The 26,226-nt window shown below is 33.4% G+C and overlaps 2 protein-coding genes across 2 annotated transcripts in view; both read left to right on the top strand.

Moving 5' to 3' along the window:
• The window catches only part of LOC143915157 (uncharacterized), a 510,169-nt gene that overhangs the window by 298,793 nt on the left and 185,150 nt on the right, over nt 1–26,226 (top strand). The gene's annotated exons all lie outside the window — the stretch shown is intronic.
• LOC143915135 (uncharacterized) overlaps nt 1–26,226 on the top strand; it is a 129,344-nt gene that overhangs the window by 94,529 nt on the left and 8,589 nt on the right. Inside the window, exons 3-14 of the mRNA XM_077435578.1 lie at nt 15,035–15,178; nt 15,251–15,385; nt 15,620–15,752; nt 15,942–16,081; nt 16,158–17,395; nt 17,470–17,687; nt 17,764–18,152; nt 18,251–18,445; nt 18,552–18,818; nt 18,895–19,181; nt 20,092–20,140; nt 23,775–23,917. Of these exons, the coding sequence (XP_077291704.1) occupies nt 15,059–15,178; nt 15,251–15,385; nt 15,620–15,752; nt 15,942–16,081; nt 16,158–17,395; nt 17,470–17,687; nt 17,764–18,152; nt 18,251–18,445; nt 18,552–18,818; nt 18,895–19,181; nt 20,092–20,140; nt 23,775–23,917 (3,314 nt within the window). The 5' untranslated portion in view covers nt 15,035–15,058. The remainder of the gene's footprint in view (nt 1–15,034; nt 15,179–15,250; nt 15,386–15,619; nt 15,753–15,941; nt 16,082–16,157; nt 17,396–17,469; nt 17,688–17,763; nt 18,153–18,250; nt 18,446–18,551; nt 18,819–18,894; nt 19,182–20,091; nt 20,141–23,774; nt 23,918–26,226) is intronic.

Genomic DNA, 26,226 nt, shown 5'->3' with positions numbered 1-26,226 from the left:
TTGACTCCAGAGTTTGCCAATTTTTTTGATTTTCATTAAAACGGTTCTTATAAAAATTTACGTCCCCTTCCGTATCTCTCTTGCTAATTTTAAGTTATGCAGCGTCTTGAGGTTCACCAATTTGATTATGAAATGCTGCAAACATTTCTACATAGATGTCACTGTGGATGTTTGTATGAATTCGCATTGTATAAAATGCTTAGTTATATTGATTGATTGTATTGTATATGTTTAAGTGAACTCGTCGCTTTAGAGCGATCTGTAAAGGCAAGTGTTCATGTTCTATGAAATGAAATTTAAAAAAATCAATATTCCATCCAAATTAATATACTTCAGTTGAAATGCAAAAATTTTGATCTTGAATGGTATGAAATCAAATATGAAATAAACAGATAAATTTGGACTCTCAATGCAAACTGTCAGATTAAGCGATTGGTCATTAAATACATAAGATTTCATTTATTGGAAGTGTTCTACTAATAAATGAGACCATTTCAACAAGAAACCAATATCCAGACGATTGATTGATGGAAATTATAGCTGAAATATGACTCAATTGATAAATTGGATTGAAAAATACCTAGAGATCTTCATTTTGACGACTTTTCCAGATATCAAAATGCGCACAAAAGCTGAAGTTGTTCTGAACAGTGACTGTGGAGACACAAAGACCTACTTTTTGACGATTCATCAATCGAAGATAAGATCGAGTTGGGTCTCGAAATGCCTCAGGCACGACACGACTACGTCTCTCCCTTTGCGAAATTAACATCGTGCGAAACAGCTAGAGGTCCGGTCCTCCGGTCCTCGGGTCCGGTAAGGTACTGAAGACCTTATAAGGCCTCGGTGTGGGTAGAAAGTCGAGTACCTGAATTTCCAGTATCGATTTTTCCCTTTTTTTGTCCCGTTCGATTCGAACCTGTCGCGTGACATGTGTCGATCTCGACGTCACCGTGACACTTCTTTCATTTATTAAGACGACACTCCTTCATTTTAGAACCACACAATACACACTGTTTTGACATATTTGTCTTCGGCTGGCGGCGTGTGAAATGTAAACTCGGTTGTGCTTTTTAGGCCGCTCGCTAATTGGTAGCTATCGAATAGTATTGTGTGAATGCTCTTAGCCATTGCCGCTAAAAAATATATTGAGAAAGCACTTCAAAATTGTTTCGATGAACTTGGATCTGATTGTATTAAATAATTTTATATTATCTACCCAAAATAGATTTAGATAATAATAATCTTAATCGCATTTTAGAAATGTATTATCAGGCTAGTCAAAATGCCCTATGTAGCTAGTGGCTAATGAAAGTTAAAAAAAAAAAAAAACTTATTCAGGAAAATTTGTTACCTTTATTATTAGAATATTATAAATTGGTGTACCAACTTTGTTGGTTTTAAGCTGTAAATTTGCATACTGGATCAATAAGTATTCGTTTTACATTTTTATTTTTGTACAAATCGATGGCTTAATGCACAGATATTGTCCATTTTTGAATTTCTATCGAATTTTAAGTTTATAGATGCTGGAATAATTCAGGTTTTTCCTTTCAAGGTAATTTATGTGGTATACATAAATTACCTCAAAAGGAAAAGCCTGAATTATTCTACCATCTACGAACTTAAAATTCGGTACAATCAAAAATGGACATACGACATTTGTGCACCAAGTCATCGATATATACCTGGAAGGTCTAGCAGGTAAATCCCAATGCGCTTTTTGGTCAATTATCGATAAGCAATTATGTTTATACAGTATCATAGAGACATCTATGGACAAATTCGATAATACTAATATTTCGAAAAATAGCATATTTATAATATCTGTAAATTTGAAATGCTATACATATACTCGAATTTTGCAAAATACAAAATACAGAAGGTTTTTGCCAATTTGGTGTAACCGTTTCAATGAAGTCAGATAAATTAACGAACTCTGATAGGAAACGATAGACTTGGAGTCACATACATATATCCAAGGTCTGGCCAACAACACCGAGCCAGGGATTAACTAATGACCACTCGGTTGAAAGCATTACACGTTAACCACTGAGCTATGTTGCTGGTTTACGTAACTTTATAAATAATTCAAAAGATCTTTACTTTGTTTCAGCTAAGATTTGATTCTTTCAATCAATGCCTTCTCATTAAAAACTATACGAAAGATCAAATCGCAAATTCATATTGTTTTAGTGAACTCTTTCGGGAAAGTAGTTATTGTTATATCTAATCGATTCAGTCACGAATTCAATGTCATCAATACATACAATCATGGACATATCAATTTGCTTCAAATCTTTGTCTGTGATTGGAAATCATATCAGTTTTCCAAAATTTATGAGGAAAATAGCCATATCCACTCGAGTGCAATCTATCAACAATATGCATATTCTAAATTGAATGTGAGTGGTGAAAATAATATAAGAATAAATCTGTTTGTGGATCAGATCTATAGTAACATTAATAATCTTATTATTTCATGTAGCGTATTTGTAAATAAAATATATTATGAAAAGATACATGTCATTAATCAGCTGCATTTCATTTGCACATTAATAAAATTAATTACGTAAATTTGATTCATGCTGCGTATTTTTAATTTAACAAAAATGAAATAGGTTGGTTTGCGTTATTCGTTGGTACGAATTTTTGATCTGTATCTCATTCAAAATTTATTATTTAATTACATTAAATTCAAACTGACAAACTGAAATTTTCTCATATTAATTTAATATAAAAACTTGTTTATTTAACTTACGTAACAATATTGAATTATTACCAAAATAGCTCTCAGTCAATTCAAAATAATATTCACGAAAATTATTCCAATTAATAAGCTACGAAAATAATTTTGAAAATTACATACATATGTACGTGTATCTATTAAATAATACAAAACCCTAATATTGTTCGTAATTTACGATTGATAAAATTACACACAGAGCGTATCATACTAATGACGTTGATTGATTGTGTTCACAATCAAATTACTCATATTTTGGTACGTCATCAATCAATGTAAAAAGTTGCGAGCACTTTTTAATTAACTCCACGCCGCAGACGAATCGATGGTGTTGAAAGCTTCAAATAAACACGCATTTAAATGTTTACAAAACCACACTTTCATGGGGGAAAAAATGAAAATGAAATGGCGGAAATGCATCTTAATGGGTCAAAAGTGTAATTGCAAATTTCGCACATTGTCGGCTAATTGCTCGTTCGAAACGCCTAACGCAAAAGTGACGCAAGTGTTGTGCAATCTCTCCGCGGAATGTTTAAGAGATGTAAAAAAGGTTTAATAAAAGATTCATAGCTTCTAAACATGTGTGTCGCGTCGTCGTATCGGTTGCGTAATTTTCGCGTAATCGTTTCCTATTGTGGATGAAGCGTGCGATAGATCGTGGCATTTTATCGAACTATGCGTGGGTTTTTCCGAAGTGAGTTTTCCACTTGTATTGTATTTTAATTCGAATCGAAAAATCTTGCACTCTTGTCGTTATTTACGTTTTGTGCATATATGTATGTATGTATTTCTGTATTTTTACATATTACTTATACATCTCGATTGAAATGTACTTTCTTATGGAAAATTTATCGAAAATTTAATTTAAATATGTTTGTATGGTATTACTAGTTTTTTTTTTTGGTATTTTATTTAAAAATTTGAAGAATTTTCCAATTTTTTCACACGAAAGTAGAAAAGAAAAATTTTCTATTTTAATTTCAATTCATTATGTCTGTAGTTTTGTTCAATAAATCTAACCATACAGTAAGGACTTTTTATATATATTTTTGTACAATATATGAAAGGAAATGTCAAAATCAAAAAATCCAAATTTTGCAACGAAATAAGGACCATATTGATATGTATATTTATGTATAGACAAAGGTATTGACCATTTACATGTACATTACTTCCATTTACATGAATGAGAATCTTATATACCTAAAATGAAGCTTTCCACTATGAATCAATAGCAGGATTGAGGATTTGCATTTTAAAATATCATAAAGACCAATCAATACTATCTTCCCAGTATTCTAAATTATAAAAAGTTGATAGAATCCTTTCACAATGGTATAATATATATGAGTGGTGGAATTCCAATTTTCAGTTCCAAAAACACTATTGCTGTTTTGACTGTATTCACAAATTTTTACATCTTTATTTATTTTTTAGTTTAAGTTTGGACCGTTGTGGCATTACAGGAGTCCCTAATGTGCAGCAAAGGTGGAAACAATATAGAGATAAATGAGAAAAATAAAAATATATATACATAAATACACATAAAATAATATATTTATACATAATCATAAAAAAACATTAGCATTAGAATAATAGTAGATAAAATAAAAATATCAAATAATAAAATACAAAGTAGGGAATGTCTTGCACCTATAGCCAGCACCAATGTATAAGAACCAGCCGTAAATACAAAACATCCCTGAAAGGCCCAAATGGAAGAGAGTAGATCAAAATACCACTCATTCATATTAAGTTATAATTGAATGTGGCATAAGTACACTTTTCTTCATTTTGAGAAATATCTTGCAAAACATTAAATATAATGTTTTGCGTTTAACAATATTTAAAAATACTGGTGGCCTGTAATATGTACGTTTATTCAAAACATCCCTGCGTGGCACAAATGGAATAGAGAAGATCAAAATTCCACTCATACATCACATTCAATTAGAATATTTAGATTCAATATCTTCATAATTTCGGAATAGCTGAATAAACGTATTACAAACCACCAGTATTTTTAAATATTGTTGAACGCATAACATTATATTTAATGTTTTGGGAGTTATTTCTCGAAATTAAGAACAGTGGATTTATGACCCTTTCAATTGTAACAGCTCATATGTGTTGAAGTTAAAGAATTATTAGACGTAAACCTAAACTATGAGTCGTGGAATAGTGGAGTCCAGTACTGAAAAGCTTAACCATATCCATATACAAAAAACACTCTTGATGCTGGATTCGATTGCATAACTGCCACCAGAACTCTTGATGGCTCAATTAGATCTAGGAAATCATCTGCGACGACCAGTCCAGTGTCCAGCAGACACTGGGTTCAATGCCACTGGGCAAAATCATCCCAAACAATGTGGACAGATAGGTTTGTCGACCCGGTGCGGCGCCTGTCTTCCATGACAAATGACCGCCGCTCACACCAACTACTACCGCACACTTCTTTTTATTTCTTCTTCTTTTTATCTGCCTCTTCCTCTTCCTCCTCATCGAGGTACCTTTTCTTTGTGACCGTGTCGATCACGCACCAGACGACATAATGACCGGCAGCAAATTGAGTTATCTTGCACTCGCCATTCGCTGGAAAAAAGCACCACCCAATATACCCAAAACTTCCTTACGTCCACGTACATGTAAATATTCGCTGAAATAGTAGACAAGTTTGAATGATATACATATATGTACATTCATATATAGAGTTGCCAGATGTCTTCTAAGTCAAATCAACAATATTAGACCACTTAGTTTTTTCCTCTCCCCGAGCTTTTGGCTCGCTTGGGCTGCCATGTAGGTCCTTTTTAATTTTTAATTTATATTACGTTGCGAAAATATTTTTTTAAATATACCCATTTTTCTACAGCTAGTTTCCATTCTAATTTGTAGGTTGTAATTCTCTTATTATATATATATATATATATATATATATATATATATATATATATATATATATATATTGATTGAACAAATATGTATCATTTGCTATAATATTTTTTTCAATATTCTATTCTGGTATTTTTTTCCAAGGTCATCCAGGAAAACACAGAATATTTTTTTAATGGTATTTATTGTCTAATGTTTCATAAAATATTGCTACTTCTTTATTAAATCCATCAATTTGTCCCTTTGAAATTGTTTAAAAAGTATGCATAATACAAAAATTTAAAAACTGGGACTTTTGGGCGTCCCGAAAGGTTCGTTCGGGACACTGGGACACGTGGCTTAAAACCGGTGATAATCCCGATTAACCTCATACATACATACATACATATATCAACCTACGCGTATATTAAAGTCAAATACAACTTGTTGAATCTTCTAGGCAAACTTTGGTAATAGTAATTGCTTTTAAAGCGGTTGGATTAGGTTAGGTAAGATGAAGTTAAAAGAAGTTGAAGTATCATATGTGGTCATGCAGAATACTGGTCTTACCTTCGTGTATTTTTAAAAGATGAAAGCCAATTTAAATTTATCATCAGGAAATAGGTATATTAGGTAACATGCGGATTAAATCTCAATCAAGTTAGATAATCAATGACGTCACATTTTCCGCAGTAGCCTGCATGAAACAGAGACTTCTTGGCAACTTGTATAGTAGTAGAAAATTTATCTGCTGGTGAGGATTCACGTGCATCGTCAGATAAGTTTACAGTACCCTCTCCTAATGAGTTATCTTAGTGGTCTGGACCTCTGATGCTGTCGCATGAAATATGTACATACATAACCAGCAGAATAGACTAGTGGTTAGCATATAATGCCTTAAACAGAGTGGTTACGGGTTCAAATCCCACTGGTTTCTGCTGGCCAGATCTTGGGTTTGTGACTCCAGGTCGATCGTTTCCTATCAGAGTTTACAAATTTGTCTGATTTTCGTTGAAACGGTTCCAACAAATTGGCAACCTTACCCATTTTCTCGCAAATCTAGAGTTTTCAGCAATCTTGAATTTCACTGAATTGTATAAAATGCTGCAAATTTACAAATCTGACCATTAATGTATCTGTGAATGTTAATTGATGTCTTTGCTGAATTTTACTGAATTGTTTAAAGATACTGCAAATTTACAAATTTGATCATAGATGTCTCTGTGGGTGTAAATTGATATGTATATATTTACTTTGTATAATACTTGTATCAAATGTACAATGTTTCTGGCCAGGAAGGGGGCTACCTGTTAGACCTTCCTGGTATAGATAGTTAAAATAAATAGGTCCACGGAGCTATACATCCAAACCAATGTCTCAAATTGCATAACGTAACCTAAAATTTCAATTTCAAACAAGTAACTTTTGTCACCAACTATGTGTCGTCACAAGAAAGCTACTTACATTTAACAAAACAATTAATTAAAATATCCTGTTTGACAATTTGCCTCGGCTTGCATATTTATCTGAACCCATTTTCGTGGTAATCTGACCTGCTTCATTACTTGCATCGTATACATTTGCTACTGAGTACATTTATTAAAGAGATCCTCGAAGTTATGTCAATGGAATATACTCATACTGGTTGAATCATTTTTGCAGAATTTCGTTTGAAAATTTGTGCCGATATCGACGAGCTCAAATTTGCTCTAATAGAATGATTTCATGAAGTTTCATTCACTGTTTCGTACTGTTATGGACTTGTACCACTTTTTCGCAAAAAAAAAAAACAATAGTCGATTTGAGTGTGTAAAACGTGACTATTACGCTGTGAGCGATCGAATTTAATCGTTTCGATTGAGAATGTATGAAGGTTAATGGGTTAAATTGAAAAACTGAATGATCACTCTCTCTCTCTCCTCCTCCTCTTCATCTCTGTCTGTCTCGGCGTTTAACAATAATTTTAAAACCGGTGCAATAAAACACAAATTTAATTATACGGTTAAAAGCACAAGTGACACGTGTTGGACGTAAACTTACTCACTATGCTTAATTGCGATCCAATTTTATACCAGTGGCGCGCGGCGACTTTGAAACGGGGCATTCGGTCAGGAGAAAAACATAACAACATGTCCAAATTTTGAATTTTAATTATGTTCAACAAACCGTCTTCGAAACTTGTAATAAATCATCAAAAGTGTCAAAACAAATTGGTGTTAGTGATTCAATATTGCAACCGCATGGATAGTAGATCATTTACGACTGTCAAAGTTGGTCGAGAATAGTTGACGCAAAATCGTAGAGCGCATGCACAAAATAATCTCAGCTGATGCGTGGTTTAATAATACTAATAATAATAGACAGAGGTCATGGGTTCACGTCCCGGCCAAATCCACTGCTGGCGAGATATTGTGGTTATTAAAAAAATACAGATCGACCCTCTTCTGCTAGATTTTTTTCATTTTTTCTAGCTTAATTGTTGTAACGGATCTAATTAGTTGGTATCCTCCTCACCAGTTTAGCGTAAATTCGAGTTATTAGCATACTGAATTTGTTGAATCTTATAAAATGCTACTTTTCTTATACATCGTAGTGCACTGGTAGAGCATACCAGTAGTGGGTTCAAGTCCTGGCCAAATATGCTGCTAGTAAGATCTTGTGGTCATTAAAAAGCACAGATCGATCGTCTCCTGTTAAACTTTCCGGAATTGTCTAACTGGGTTTTTGTGGCGGATCCAATAAATCGGTTTCCTCCCCCTCAATTTCTCATAAATTCGAGTTATTAGCATCAAGAATTTGTTGAATATTATAAAAATATGCTACCTACGTAATGCATTTCTCGCAAATTTTCTGAGTATCGAAAATTTTGTTGATTATCCATAGATGTCTCAATTGTATTGTATCTCCTGTTATGTTCGAAAAAAGTTTAGTACTAATATATGTATGTATGTATGTGTACAAAAATAATTTAACTGTATGTATATGTATGTTGCCTTGTGACACATACATGCGTGTGTGTGTAATAAAATAATTTATTAATTCAAAAATAATGTATGGGATTTCTAATAGTATTTATATGACTAATATGAATAATTGTGATTCCAAACATTATTTTTCTTTTTTGATGAATTTTAGCCCTTTAATTCATTCATAATATAACATTAACACAAATATTTTCAGTTTTTTCTTAGTATTTGTGCCAAATTTTAACTTTCTAGGTTGTTTGTTTTTAAAGTTAAGTCATTAACACGTATACGCCTATCGCTTTCTACTCATTTGTATTTTAATTAATTTCGTTTCATGCATTCGATTGCAGTTAAATTTGTTTTAATTTATAATAATTTTTATTCAAATTTTTAAACCAAATTCAAGCTTAATAATATGTTGCTGCCCCTATTTGATACATATGTAAAAGATCACTCTCCAAAGTCGACCTAATTTAAAAATACAACTTTCAATATTTTATTGTATTATAATATGATCCTTAAAAGGAATAATGCAATTAAAATCACAATCATTTTCCACTAAGTATGGACTTAATTGGTCTATCAAAAATTGCATAGAAAGTGAATTATCTATCGATCAAACATTCATGTACACCTGTCACTTTTAAATAGTTTATATTATAAACTGGTTTTATTTCATTATAATTATTATTGAAATTAGTACCCGCCATAACTTTGAAAGTCGTCTTTTTCCAACTATGAACCGACAATGAATCAGTGTGATAAAGTTTCATTCAAATACTCGTATATAGTAGTATATATGTCACAGTGAAATTATAATTGTCACTGACATTTTAGTGAATTCATAACCAGTCACATTTCCACTGCGTATAGTTCAGTGAAATCATATCCAATTAAATTTTCACTGGTCCCTATTAGTGAAGGACTGGATGCGGAAGGAAACACATCATAATATCTTGGCAGCCAACCCTTATTTATTTAAGGTTAGGTTAGGTTAGGTTAAGTTAAGTTTGTTTTATTTATTTAATTTTAGGTTGATTTAGGGTTCGTTTTATTTATTTAAGTTTAGGTTGTTAGTAATTCGAATTGTAATTCGAATTACAAATTCGCTGACATTGAGAAATTAATTTGTAATTCTATTGTTATATCTAAAGAGCGGACCAACTTTTCACGTACATTGTTCATTTTTATGATGAACCTTTTTTTATGCTCTCTAGCTTTGTAGTTTGCCCTGTTTCCTGGAAAATAGACCCAAAACGCCCTGTATCCTGGAAAAAGCACGCTTCCGGTCCTACCTCTAGTTATATTCGTACTCACTGCTTTAGTCTTAATTATAATTAAATTATAATCGTACTAGTGAAATTATAATTTCCCTGACAATAACAGTTTCACTGCATGTAATGCAATAAAATCGCCCTTATAACACTTTTCACTTTATTTTTATATTAGTGAAAATATATATGTGTTTTAATCGTGATAATGATAATGTGATAATCGTGTATAGCACAATTTCTTACAATACGAAACCAAAAAACCGTGTTATAGGACAAACAGCCTGACCTACCTGTCTACTTGCATTGTCTGCATAGCAATATTGGTGCTTAACATCGAACTTCTCTCGTCAAATCTCCATACAAATTGCGCAAATTAATAGAGGCCTTAATGGTGTTCACGCTATTTAGAAGCGGACATCAATTTTGAATCCACCTGTCGCGTGACATTTCTCATACGTTATGCATAATTAATTGTCAACCTCGATACAAGTGCATTTGGTATGCGTGCGTTACTTGCACACTTATTTTTTTTTTGTGTGTTTGTAAGTAAATAGATTAGAGAGTTATAATATTATACTATTTAAATGTATAATGTGTATGTAGCATGTGTCATAAGAATTTGTCTGGTTTTCTATAATCAGATGCAATCATCAATGCAATTCATATACATATGTATGTATGCTATTTAGTACGCGAAAGTAACACATTTCTATACTCAAACGCCATCAATTAGATTGGAAAAGCTTCAGGTGTCGAACGATGCTTATGAATCATATGATATTCCGTCACCAATCTGAGTTCAGCATACTTTCTTCGTAGACGAAGTCTGTACGAGCGGTGAATCGTCTCTATAATTGATGCGACTGATTGAAACACGTGCAGCAACAACTGTTGACCCATTAATGTATCCTGCATTTTCAATTTTAAACAACTTTACTATATAGGTATGGAATTATATTTGATTGGATTATTGTATATTTAATACGACGGAAGAAGATGTTATAATTGAATTTCTTTATGTATTTAATGAACATGTCTAAACGATTCAACAAATTAGTATTGCTGGTTTTTTATCCGCTACCCAAATCCACAGTTTGCAAATTGGAAACTCTACATTTAGTATACAATGTCATGGTAGTCAAACTTAGGCCCCCATATGAAAGACCCAAAGTATGTAGTTCCATTTTTTACTCTTTTCAACTTTCACTTCTCGGGCAACGCCGAGCAATTCCGATATCTATGTTTATGTTACAGTCCAAGTGTACATTTCGCTCAATCATAAATATACTAGTTTGTTCGCATACAAACCAATCTGGTCAGATATACATACATATGTATATAGTGTACACAAAATTTCTAGCAGTATAGCTCGGTGCTAGCGTTAATGCTATTTAGAAGTTCCCGTGTTCAAGCCCTAGCTTGATCTCGATTGAAAAGCATTTATTCGGAGTATTTCTGCATTGCTGCTAATCATTCTTGGGTATTTTTAATTCCAAATCGATTGCTTTATATCAGAGTTTGCCAATTATTCTGGTTTCTTCGTCGAAATGGTTCCTCAGCAAATTGGCAAAACTATCCTACCTACGTTTGTCACCACTATTTGAATTAGATTTCAAATTTATAATATATATATAAATTTTATATGTACAAGTTTAATACCATATGTGCTAATTAGGGGTAAAACCCGTAATGGAATCATGGTAAAATATTTATTTGAAAAAAAATGACAAACGAACTATGTTTTTTTTTTCATGCATAAACTACATGCATAAATATTCTCTAATGTTTGCCCCATCCTCTGTGTACATATATTTGATTACAAAATATTTAAAAAAAAATGCGGAAACTGGAATTATAGCAACGTTTTAATGTATTTTCCAGAGGATTTCCTTGTTTAATACTTGGCGTTTTGATATATCAAAGGTTTTGACTTAAGCGATAGTTCGTGTATGAACAATCTAGTATGTTCATAAATGGACTGTAATATACATGTACATATTTATGTAAAAGGCTAACCGTATGTCATACCATACGTCACAACGATTCGCAACTGACAGTTCTAAAGTCGATGCTCACTTTTAACCGTTTGAATGCTAACCAACGCCGATCGGAGTTTTGCCAACAATTCCATGGGTCTGAAAAACGCCGATAGGCGTTGCATTTTGAGCATGTACAAAGTAAACACGAATACTACCATGTACAAAGTAAACACGGTCGTTTAATCCGTGTCATAGATAGATATATTAGATATATTATATATATTAGAGAGTCTAAACACACCTTTAATTCTTGAAATCCTCGGCGGTAGTCATCTAGGGTTTGTTTGGATTAGCTACAATTTTTAAATAATTCTAAATAATTCTTTCTAAATAATTCTAATTAGAAATGTTGGCGAAATTTTAAGCGCGACCGAAAATAAGTCAGCACTCAAAGTACACGAATTCATAAACCATTTCACTAGTGTTTAATAAATCAATAAAATAAATGACTCGTTCCCAAAGCAGTTCAATAACCCATTGTATTCGATCCTATTTCCACTGAAAAAAAACCATTGACTCATCAATTTATGTTTCGAAAGCCGTAAAAAATGTATAAAATGACTCACTCGGAAATCAGCGACGATGGCGAGTCTGCGAAAGCTACATATTTAATATATATACATATATATATTTTCTCCGAGTGCATTTGCGAATAAGATGGAGGCTATTATCGAATCGAGGTAAACGATTTCTCGGACAGTGGCGAAGAACGACGAGCGGGGAAATTGCTATAAAAACACGCGACCCAATTAGACCTCGTCTATAGAAGTGCATTTATAATAATATCACTTCATATATATGTATGTATATGTGAATGCACTTCTGTTTCTTACTTCTGGCTATATTTTGGACGAGGCAACGGTAGCTCGCAACAATGGTATAGTAATTGCGCTATTGAAACGTTCGGTCAAAAGTGTGACATTTCGGGTCGAGTGTTGTTAACTCTCTTTTTCTTGGACTAATGTCATGAACGAATCCGTCGGATTAATATCGCACAACCTCGATCGTATCACCTTGGCCGAATCACGATTTTTCGACACTACACAGAATAATGGTTCGATGAAAAAACGGAACACTTTTCATCGATGATGTCTAAATTCCAACGTGACGTTTCACTGGTGGGTTGAAAAGTAGATGAATAGATTTTAAATGCTTGCAAAGACGATTCCGTATCGTTGGCTAATATATATATACATATATATGTACACATGTTACATAGCTGGTGAGATTATGGAAAGCTATTACGAGCAATAGACAAAAATGCTTAATTCATTCAAAAATGCTTAATTCATGTAAGCCTGTTGATTAATTTGTGAAACTGGAAAAATATCTGTTGATTTGTTCGTCTAAGCTTATAAAATCTTCTATGTCTCATTCTAAATCCAGCACTAATTGATTAGTTAGAAAAATTTTCGACTTAGTTTTTGAGTTCATTTTAGTTCAACTTTCTGAGAACTTTATTACCAGACTCACTTTATTGTTATTTTTTTTTTTTTTAATAAATTAAAGAATAGGGACGTCAATAAATACTTCAAAATGAAATTAAAAACAAGATTATTTTAGATGATTCTTGAGATAAAAAAACAGATGAACTAAATACGTAAATGGAAGGTGATTTAAAAAAATTAAAAAGATTGAGTCGTTTTTAATTGCTATAATGAACTACCTTGCAATTTATTAAATATTGTCTTAATATTATATATGGAAATACTGATAAATCAATTTAAAGATACTTTCATACAGAGAATAGAGGTTGAAAGTCACTACAGAATTTAGAAAATCGTCCCGTGCGCTTTCCGGGAAAGTATTTGTAATTGTTTTGTATGTTTGCGGTCTTGTGTGTATATTATAATTAATTATTTGATGATTTTAATCATCGACGAAATCGTTCTCATGTTCGAGCGCTCGCACACATGTTATATGACCGTGAAAGATCGTAAAATCTTCATTATATTATTCTCTATCGAATTTTCTCGTTTTTATTTTTTTAATAAAAGCTTTTTGACCTTTCGCTATTCACTCTCGCGTTCGCGGGCGTGCGAATGAAATTGCTTTCATCAAATTCTGACCGTTTCCTATTCGTATGAGTGAATATACATACATATGTACATACATACATATGATAGGGAAATGTAGACCTGAAAGATCAACGTCAATATACAATGTACGTAGACACGCGACGCCACTGAAAAGTCGTAGATTTATGATGTTTTCTATTATTAAATTCTGTCACACTTGCAAGTAAATTATTCATTTCACACAAGTAAGTATTGTAAACGGAGTTAGCTTTTTCCAAAATGAACTTCGCACCTAAAATTAACACAAATTCGCACACACATACCAATTTATTCATTATTTTATATTTTTCAATAAGGAAAATATTTTCATTAAAATTAAATTTAAAAAATGCGATGACATTTTGCGAACGTAATAATTGTCTTGCCAATTGATTGTAGTTGAAAGTTTTTTGCGCCCGATTATATGCAATTTCTCACACATTTTTTATTCTTTAATTTTGTTATTTCATATTTTACTTATCTATAATAATAAGAAATATTTTAAAATGAGATTAATCACATTAAATTAATCGATTTTTATTTAAAATAAAATCAGAAAAGTATTTATTCAATGATTCAGCAGGTCCACACGTAACCACCGCTCACTCCAGAATAATCTGATCTACCGTGTGTACCCTGGCGAGTCGCACGCACTCGCCCGGGTCTATGAGAACTCCAGCGTATCATTTGTTCGGGCACTTACTGAGTCACGTTAGCCTAATCCGGGGGTCTCTATTGTTCACCCACAAATGTACTTAGACAGTGGATACTCTCTCTCTCATATTCCCACGTTATAATCTTATTAAACTACCCCTCAACACTCTCCTCTACTCTTTGCGACTTCCATACAAAAATTATCCACTTCTATATATTGACAAATATTTTGAAACTATAATGCAGATCGGTAATTAAATATAAGTATATTAATACCAGGCATATGTCTGATGACCTTAAAACCGATTTACACTACTCAACTTAAACGATAATATTCTTCATATTTTTGAAATATTTACATATACTTGAGCTTTTTTACGGTCGTTTCATTGATTTTAATTGTTTTTTTTTTGTTGTATTTCAGATACTATGACTGAAAAACACCAGCATGGGTAACGGTGGTTCGCACACCCAAGCTGGGGGTGCAGGGGGTGCCGTGGCTCGTCAACCTGCCCACTGGCATCATTCTCTACCCAGCGATCCCGTATTGAAAGCTTCACACCTGAAGGTACAACACTTCTATTATAAACTATACATATATAAGGTATACAAATCTACATAAATATACATTAAATTTCAGGTCCTGCCAGACATCGACACGAACCCACGTTTGAGAAGCACAAACAATGGGGCGATTCTGCAATCAGGGGGAACCATCAGCGGTAGAAGACCGCTGTCACTCGCACTACCTCACGATAGAGATCCTTCTCTACATGTAATATCCTTTTTTTTTTTCTTATTTATTATTCAAGTGTTTTGAATGATAGTATAGTGTATGGTTTATTTCTATACCTTATCTACGATATATTCATGTAGAGATTCACAAAAAATATCCACGTGAATTTCCACCTGAAGATTCAATGATCTTAAAAATATATTTCCAACGAATCGGGAAAAATGCTACGTGTGCTCATTAAATACGATTGTGTTTTTTTTTTATTATTTTTAGAATGGAGTCTATAGGTCTAAAAGTATATCGCAAGACTACGAGACGGAAAGACCCTCTAGGTTTTCATATTTATCGAATCAAAGAGATCCCTTGCATAGATCTCACACGCACCTTCATTTAGATCAGCCAGAAGGTTTGTACTTAAATATATTGACATAGTTTTATTATGTAACAAAACCATTCGTCCTTATAGCTTTAATAAATGTCACACATCTTAGCGTTCTTAAATATGCATAATTATATATAAGTCGATATTAATGATATATCTTTGGTGTTACTCAGGGACGATATAATTTTAAAGTGCATTTTTATTATTTTGCAGAAACATTTGAAATGCAATCGAAAAGGTTCGGATCCGAGCCTGATCTTAGGAATAGTCAAGAAACTCAAACGAAAACTAAAATAACCAATAAGAATTTAAAGAAAAAGTACAAAGCACCACCACCACCACCTCACATACAGGTAATGCTCATATATGGAATTTAACTTGCCTCTTACGCGTTACAATTGATTGATTGGTCCAATTAAAACATTGCAGAACGATCAGGGAGGTTCGTCTCCGGATTCTTGGAAAGCTCAACAGTCCTACGAGCCGCCACAGGCACCTTCGAGAAAGCTACGTCTGTTCAAAACCCGAGCAGAGACGAAGAAAAACGTTAAGCACAATCACGACAACAAGGGCAATGGATTCATTCGCCACTCGCAACCAATGTTGAAGCCATACGAACAAGAAGACATAAGGCCATATCCAAACGACATCTTCGAACCGTCCAGATTCCCAGACCGGGACAAGATGTTGAGATCCCCCACGCGCGAGAAGGAAGAATACCTCAAATATCCCAGCAGTAGAGAGGATGACATGGTGCAAACTCAGATGTCGCTCAAGCGGGAGGAGAACATCTTACAGACTGCTTTCAGCAGGCAGGAACAACTCAGATCGAAGCATTCACAGCAAAACATGTACAGAGGTAAAGCGAAAGCCAACGAACTGAAAACGGACATGAACAAAGCGTTCAGAAGCTCCGAGAGGTTCAAAAAACAAAGCATAGAAAACGACGTGCTGAGAAGAGAAAAGTCTTTCGACAACAGTTTAATACAAGATGCTCAAATGAATGGCGTTAATAGAATGCACTTAGATAGAAAAACATTATTAGAAGATCAAAGAAAGTTCAACGGTCGGGAGGAGTCTCCAGTGGAGGTTCGATTGAAAGATCGCCTCGAAGATCCCAAACAAAATAACAGAAAGTCTGCCCCACAGAATCCAATACCGAACGGTGTCGCATCTGCTGAATTCCAAGCCGAATTGATTATGGCAACTAGAAAGTTGAGGAGTGTAAGCAGAGATACCACAGATTCTGTCAAAAATCAAGAAAAAACTGAAACTAAAAATTCAACCAACAGATCGGATAAGAGAGTATCAAATCCAGTATCAAAAACGAATGGGACTAAAGAAAAAACTTCGAATAGAAGAGAAATTGAAAAAACTGAGACTAAAGTAAATAGTGGGAGGACGACGAATAGGACGAGTATGGTGACGCTAGATCGATCCAAGCAAATCAAGACGAAAGAACGCACTCCGAGGATAATCCACGAAGAAAAGAAAGAAGAGATGAAGTCAATTCCTAAAATTAATGGAACTAAAGTGCTTCCTGTTGAAAAAAATAATAGAAACAGGAGAGAAAGCAGACAGCTTGATGATAGAGGACAAGCATCTGGGAAAGAGTCTACTCCAGAGCAGTCACCTAGTAGAGTTAAGCAAGATTCAGCTTGGGACAAGTAAGATACATAGTTAAGACTATTATGTATTTAAAATATATGTAATACATTTTAAAAATACAATTTGATTTCAGAAACCAGCAAAATCAACCGAGTAAATCATTTTACTTCGGAATGGATAAAAACGAACTGGTCGCAGAGGAAGAAGAGATGGGTGTTCACGAAAAAGTTCGAAGACATTTAGAGATGAGCTATAATAGCTTTCCAAAAGCAAATGGTTACCAAAACGAAGAAAAGCCCATTAAAAACGTTGCCAAAAACGACTACAATACCAGATTAGAACTTCCACCAGGTAATATCCCAACTCCAAACGCAACTCATGCTAACCATATTCTTATACATATAATCCAAAATTGCTTTATTTATAGGATCTCCCGAATCGGCACTTTCAAGCGAACCCGAAATGGACGATCCTATGTCAGAAGAGAACAATCCTCATGGCATAGCATTACAACTAAGGCCTACTCTACCCAAAAAGCAGTTGGAGATTCCAAGATTCTCTCCAGCGGCCGCTTGGAGACTCTTAGCAGCTTTAGAGACGGAAACTGAATCAACAGCAACTCCAGTGGTCGAAGAGACTAGTTCACCAGCCGAAGAAAGGATCAGAAAATCGTCAAGGAATGCATTGACGAATGCTCCAAGAGCTCCAAGGAGTCATGATAAATCTGGAGATAGTGGAATTTCTGGAGATGCTGGTCCACCCAATGATGATTGCATAGATACACCTACAACACCGTCTAGTCCTGTGCGAAAAGAAGTTAGTATGGTTCTAAAATCTCGCCACGAAATAATATGAACCTCACTTTTGATTTTAGATTACAGTTCTCATATAACGGCTTAACTTTCTTTTTGCAGGAATCTTCAAAAAGGCCACTAATAACAACCTGGACACCTCAACAAGACCTAGAAGAAGAGAGCAGCTCGGATGCAGGAGTAGATTCACCGCACAGTGCAAACACCGACAGTGCTCCAGCTAAATTTTCAGCTCGACAACAAGTTTTCAGCTTATCCCTACCTAGAGAAACTCATTTAAACCACTTAGAAGACAAGGTGATCACCTATTCCAATCTCTTTTCGAATAATGTAACACAATATGACACACGATTACCTCTTCAGATAGTCCCAAAGTATTTTATGCCTATACGACTGCTTTCAGAACAAACAATTCCAGCAACCATTTAACAGTTTACAAAAACTTCGCAAGTCAGTATCGGGTGCTATAGGAGTAGCACTGGGTGCCAAGAAACCAGACGCGGATTTGGAAGAGACTAGCGCTGAAGATGAGCAAGCAGATAACAATTGGTTCTTGAGCAGATCTGCACCCAATTCTTTAAACAACGGCTTGAATTCGCAAAATTTAAAACTATCCACGTCTAAATCACATGATTCTGGACAACATCAGACGCCACCTTCTTCAGATCAAGTATGGTTTTACGTATATCCAATAGTTATCTCGCTGAATTTGTTCTTACAGAGATTTTTTGTTGGTTTTGCTTTAGGAAGATGAAAGACTACCTCCTGTGATGCCGAGCATCATGAGACCTCAACCTCCTTTCTCCTATCTGGCGTCAGGAGGACACGTTATGTACCTGCCTCAATATAACTCTCAAAGAGCGTTGAGATCATCAGATCAGTCTGCAGATCAACCCTTCTCCATGTCGTATGATGGTAAAGAGGGACCTTACGTTCATCGTGAAAAACCGATCCAAAAAAGTGATGGGGAAATGGAAGAGATAGACAGTGACAAGGACAAGTATGATCCGTACCCTCAAGGACGACTAATGAGGTATTTAAAATAATTTATATCTTTATATTAAATAATTTTATAATAATAATCTACTTCTAAAGTTTGTGTCATAGAATTAGTTATTTTTTATGAATTTATTTAATTATTTAAATTTAACTGTATATAAATTATTCCATATTTAAAATATATTGAATTGGATAAAAAAAAATGTTAATATATATAAAACGTAATTATTGATTGTATTAATTGTATTAATCTTCTACTATACATATAGAGATGAATGTTTGGTCACATATGCTTTTCTGTCCGCTATGCAAATCTACATTTTTCAAATAAGAATTACCAAGTTTGGTATACTATTTCATGGTATTCTATGAAACTATAAAATTTTCTGAAACAATTATATTTTTTTGCCAATTTTCCATCCAAGCAACGTCAGGCAGTTTGAGTATTATTTAATAAAAATGTTTTGATCAAATTCTAGTCAATATTTTGACCAATTTTTTTGAAGACAGTATATTTTAATTTGTATACCTACATAATATAAAAAAAATGTATGTCATGAAAGGAATAGAATTATTCGCCTCACTTTAAATCAATATTTTTTTACATATGCATAAGTCAAAATCGATGACTTAGTGCACAGATATTGTATGTCCATTGTTGAATTTGTATCGAATTTTAAGTTTGTAGGAGCTGAAAAAATTCAGGTATTTCGTTTCAAGGTAATTTGTGTTCACCACATAAACTACCTAGAAAAGAAAAACCTGAATTATTCCAGCATCTACAAACTTAAAATTCGATAAATATTCAAAATAGGACATAAAACATTTGTGCACTAAGATATCGGTATGTGGTTATTAGTAATTTTTAAATTTGTAAATATAACGATTATATGTAGATACGATAATTGATTTCAACATTGTTTAAATAAATATAAAACTTTCAGTAGGAGCAAGTCGAGCGGAGAATTGGTCACGTCCAGAAGTTCCAACAGTGTGAGTACTTTTTTTTTCATTGTGTAATTAAATATAAACAACTAGAAATCGTTCCTATTAGTAAATGCTCTTAATGAGCTTGTTTTCAAAAGCAAACGAATTAAATTCTCTTTTCTTTTACCATCTACGGGCACCACTGTGCAATTGCTCAATGGGTTTTCGCGAAGCGGCAACTCTCACCTCACCTATTTAATTACCGCTGAAGACGTTTACGTAAAAACAAAATAAAAATACAGGTGTGTAATGAAATAATTGCAGTGTGATATAATATTCTCCATTGTGCAAGACTACAAAATACTCGCGCTTGATTGAATGACGAAAATTATACAAAAGCGTCCTGTAAGATTTTGGTAAGACGATTAGCACTCGACCATATAATCGGTAGAGCGTTCACGCTTTGTTTGACCCGACATTTATCGCCGATTCTCAAACTGCAGATGGAATATTCCTAAACTTAATGTATATTACCAGTCAGGATAAGCCTCTAAAGATGGGCAATGATATTGAGATTTGTCAACAAACACGTCTCTGGCTACGAAATTCTCCGTAACCAGAGACATTATGGCATACCTTACCAGAGACAAATTTCACGATTAGGCTAGGATAGGTTAGTTCACGTGACTCTACTATTGAGTTAGTTTGTAGACGATTGAGAAGCTGTCATCTTCACGCCTCTGTGCGATATGATGGAAGTGTTTACTAGGTGAAACAATGCGGTCACAAATGGCCGCCGGCTGCCGCTATCCTTGAACTTTTTTACTTCATCTTCTTTTTCACAACATCCACGATCATTCATACACACTATCATCATTACCAGGTGTGTATAGTATCATCACTAATTTCTTTTGCGTGTCACGAGCTGCTTTTAATGTTAATTTATGGTTAAAATCAATTAAAGAGATCCCAAATAGAACCAATTGCGTCGATGCAATGTTGTTTTCGATATTAAATACAATCATCTGTTTAATTTCAATATATTTATAATTTGAAACATACATCAAATACACGTACTTTTTAAAAATTATATTACATGTCTATTTTAGAATAAATTTGATGTTTGATTAGAGAAAAATTCCTTGAAACGTTTGTGGAAGTTATTCTGTTAAGTTCAACGTATAATTTAAAAACAATTCCGAATGTCTTATTCGTAAATTTTGATCAAGTTTTAATATACATACATACCTTCATCCATTTTCATCATCTCATCTAAATTTTTCCGCCGTAACGGTTTCTCGGTAATGAACAGCTGAACTACCTCAATTAGGAAGATGATCCGAATGACTTGATTTTATAGCTCTTAAAATTTTATTTCACAAAATAAATTTTCTTCTATAAGAGATTTTCAGAATTTAGTCTCTCGTCGTGTTTGGTCTTTTAACTTTAATGAATTTTATATGTAGCAAAACCCCCTACTCGAGATGAATCTCTGATCTTTAAAGCAGTCTTCAAACGATTAAAAACCCTTCCACTCTTAACACTCCTTTTTTGGAATATGTACATCTGAGGACTAATTGGGTATGTCTCCGCTGGAATTGTGCACGTCGTCGCTCTAATGCGAATCATGATCGCGATATCAGATATGGTCTCTTTATTGTACACGGTTTGGGCTCAAGGATGGTCAACAATGAGCGCTCGTTCGCCATACTAAATACGGAATTTTAACGTCATAATTTTAAGTACGTGCCCAAAAGACAATATTAGCCTTCCAAGGCTATACGAAGGAGTGATGAAAAAAAAATAAGAACAATAAAAAGAAAGGAATGTGCTAATTCGACTACGCCCTAGCGACGATGTACAAAATAATGCTCATTTTCTCGTAGTAATCCTTTATTTCAGTCACGATTCCTATACACGTATTCGTTGTTTTTTTTTTCTTCTTGTAGTTTTTCGGTCACACCTTTCATTAGTAAAAATAAAATCAAGGATATAACGAGTTCGCTTTGGAGATTCTCCGTGAATTTTTCAATTGGTGTTAAAAACAACAATGGCGTTTTAAAATCGAATGTCAACTTTCAAGGTTTCGCTTGAATATTTATTAGGATGATTCACTTCGAGCTTAAGCCAATTAAAAACGTTAAGGAAACAGCCTCTTTGTCGATTTCTAATTCAAAAAGTAAACCAAGTTCACCGCGGAAAATAACGAGGAAATCCTTCCACACCTATTTATTTATATTATGCATTGATTTTTTTATTGCTTTATCTATTTTTTTTCTTTAGATTTCATTTATTGTTGTACAATTTAATTATAAAACAATGTTCCTTATGCTTTATAATTCGATTTCAAAGTGATTAGTTCTTATTTTAAAGTATAATAAATTAAAATAGTGATCATTTTATAATTTTTATTTTATTTTTCATTTCAAAAATGCAACCTGTTTGAATTTGATGGCCCGGGGACAAAAATGTCAAATTGATCTTTAAAATGCCTATTTTTGCCTGATAAAAATTCAAAATATGAAAAGTCACATTTTCGAGAAGTGCGATTTTTTTATTGTCGATAATACTCATATGAGTCGTATTACATACATTGTATGTACATATGTACGTTAGGTGAAAAAGTCAGTTCAACAAATGCAAAGGTACTGAAGCTATTTTAGGATTAAAATGTGATTTTTAAATCATTTTTACGTATTCTATAATTTATCCGTGTAAAATAAACAAATACACATACTATGAGGCTTATGTTAAGTTAAGCTATTTATAATTCTAAAATCAAACAATCAAAATGTTTCACCAAAGTGAAGACCATTCCAACATACATATAGTACATGATATATGTACATATGTGTAACATTAGTAATTTTTTTATTATTTTAAATGCTTTTTATTATTACTAAATTATGTTCACAATACATCTTATATCTATTTTAATAGCTACTGATCTACTGATCATTTATTTTACAATTTCATTTTATTTTTTTAGTAATCATAATATAATATTAGATATATTAAATATAATGTTAATATACAGCACAATCGAAAAAAGAGTTCAAAAACTTATTTACTATTCTTAAATAAAATCACTCTAATATACATATCAAGTCTCAACTATAAAAAATGTATGCAGTGAAAAAAAAATTCTAATTTTATCCGAATCACACGTAATAATTGTTTATATGTAGCCAATAAGACATCATAAATCCCATCCTTTCCTTTACCTATCCTTTTTGGCAGATGACAAGACAAATACGCTGAAAAAACCTTCGCAAGATATTAGCCTGGACTAGAGTGATTATATTCGAAAAATATTCAACTAACGGTTAATCGTATCGTAAATCAAACTACTTTAATGCGAATCTGATCATAAAATGGTGTCGAGTGCCAAAAGATCTGGGAGGTCCGAGGGATCCATTAGCATTTCCCAGGCTCCGGAGATTTGAATGGGCATTATACACATCTCTAGTCGTTATCTAATCCACGGCAATAAAATCTTTCTTCCGGTGCTGACACCGATTCTATGGTAACCCTGGGTACTCGTGACGTACTACAATAATACTTCTCCACCAGTTTTGCTTTACGCCTGCAACTGTCGACCAGTTCGCACGTCCATCGCGTTTTCCCAGGCCCACGGTTTCGCCATACTTCGTCTATCGCAACTGAACTCGATTACTGAACCACACATTGCGTGTTACAGTCGAAACCCAAAGCCAAGGGGAAGAGGTTCACATTCCAGAGCACGGTGAGGCAAATCGAGAGGCGAAGACTTTCTGAAAAGCTGTCCAGGGAGGCTGAAACCAAGGAGAAGCAGAGACTCAGCGAGCTGGAAGCCATGCGCAGGTACATACTACATACACATATCACTTACATATGCATTTAATGAGTTTATATTAGTTAACACATTCATTGTACGTCATCTTTTTCATAAAAATAATCAGATCATTCATACTTTCAAAACCTATTGAAAATTCAAATACTTCATCTTAGTTACAGATTTTTGTATCAAGAGAAGAGTTTCTCATTACAGATTTTTTTGATTTTATCTGACTTATTTAGTATCTGAAATTTTCATCCAACATTATTTCACCTCTCGTATCTTGTTTCATCTTAGTTACATATTTTTTGTATCAAGACAAGTGGTTCTCATTTCAGAATTTGTTCATTTTATCAGACTTCCATAGTATCTGTTCATCCAAAGTTCATCCAAAATTTGCAACATTATTTAACCTCTCGTACCTTCTTATAATGGCATGGAGAACAGTTGAAAAACCATTTATTTATTTAAAGTTTGGACCGTTGTAGCATTACAGGAACTCTTAATGCGCCAAATCATATTTTTATTTATAGAAAGTTACTAGACACTTTTAATTTTGATCCTTTTAGCGAATGAGATGAAGCTTTTACTGAAATCAGCATTACTAAAAATATAAACCACTTTCAATAACATGAAATCGTTCAATTGGCATTTTACCAATTGCCTTCGGTTTCTCAAAGATATCCAAAATAATTTAAATATACTTCCAATAACTTCATTACTTTTCAATTTATAAAAATTATTATAATGAATTATATAAAAACATTACTCTTTATGAGAGTAATAGAAAACTGTTTGGAAAGATTTAGATTTTTTTTCACGGGTTTAAATTTTTAAATCAAGTTTTAAATTTTAAAATATTTTAAGCTTAAAGCAACTATAAAACTAATAGTCCTGAAAAAAATCAATAAAACAACATAAACGTTAATATATTTGTATTATATGCTAATGTGAATGAACTGTACTCGTATGTGTACATAGCGTGACTTCCAAGGATTGTCGCGCTTTTCCGAGGATTTCCCGGGCGCCTCTTAAAACCAAGTCATAAATTGTAACATAAACATATAAACAAAGATTGTCGTCAGTGTTTGTATGCAATAGAAACATTATCGTGTATGTGCTAAGCGAAGAAAAAATATGCAAATTTTAAGGATCGCCAAAACTGTGGGCATCACACACTATTTTTTCTATTTATTATTTTTTTCTTCAAAACCATCACTTCACTTCACAATGATCTCGTACATACGCAGCACGTGAACGCTATTTGAAGTCGGTATGCAATATTTGAACGGCCCAATGTTTGGCGAAGCTCCTAATTTGCACATAAAAAGAGTTTTCACTGCGACACACGCGCTCTGTAGAAGTATTGATCATTTTGTAATGGCTTTTGCGAAACAACACGCACTTGTCGAATGTTTTATGCTTTACCTTGCACACATACCTTTGAATCTGGTAGGCTTTTGTATATGTGAAAAATGAGAAGACGAAGAAAAAAAAAAACCAAACGATTTCGACATGTTCGACGAGGTGTTCCTAATATGGCGTTTTGTGGCAATCGCACTTGTCTGCACGATTTCATTAATAACGTTTCGATTTTTTAAGTGCAAACTTCATTAGCGATGAATAAATCTAAAAATGCTTAAGGAAATTGTGTAATCGCTCGATTCCGTTACATATTCGTATAAGAATATTAAATATTCATCTAAAGCGGGTGTCGTCTAAATTGGAAAACACGCTTTAATACAGCAAAAAAGATGAACTTGGAACAAAATTCTAATCATTAGTTTCCTAATATCAATACTAACACATACGGTGACATACACAGAATGGTATGAACACACTTAAAAGTGTGGCACGGGACGAATACGTGAACTCCCTCTGTGAGAGGCGTATCCTCACATCATACGACTTCAATTTTTTGATCTTAATCTTAATATTTTGATTTTTAAATGCTTTTTATTATTAAGAAATTATGTTCACAATACATCTTATATCTATTTTAATAGCTACTGATGTACTGATCATATTCTATTTTACAATTTTAATTTAATTTGGTTAGTAATCATAGTATTATATTACTATGGCGTAGTAATATAATACTATGAGTATACTACTACTTAAGGCATAGATACACACACGGCACCTGTTTTTTTAGATATTTTTGCACAAGTAAAAAAACAGTTAGCACGCCTGATCTAAAAACAGTTAGCATGCTATGACACCTAGGGCAAAAATCACCCCCCCCCCCCCCGGCGTGTTTTCGGTGATATTTTACCCTTGTATTGGACATATGTAGTTTTGACAGTGATAAAAATGATGATTCCCATATTTGAAG

The sequence above is a fragment of the Arctopsyche grandis genome, chromosome 8 (assembly GCF_051622035.1).
Source record: "Arctopsyche grandis isolate Sample6627 chromosome 8, ASM5162203v2, whole genome shotgun sequence".
NCBI classification, from domain to species: domain Eukaryota; kingdom Metazoa; phylum Arthropoda; class Insecta; order Trichoptera; family Hydropsychidae; genus Arctopsyche; species Arctopsyche grandis.
This window is presented reverse-complemented; position numbering and strand designations above follow the sequence as displayed.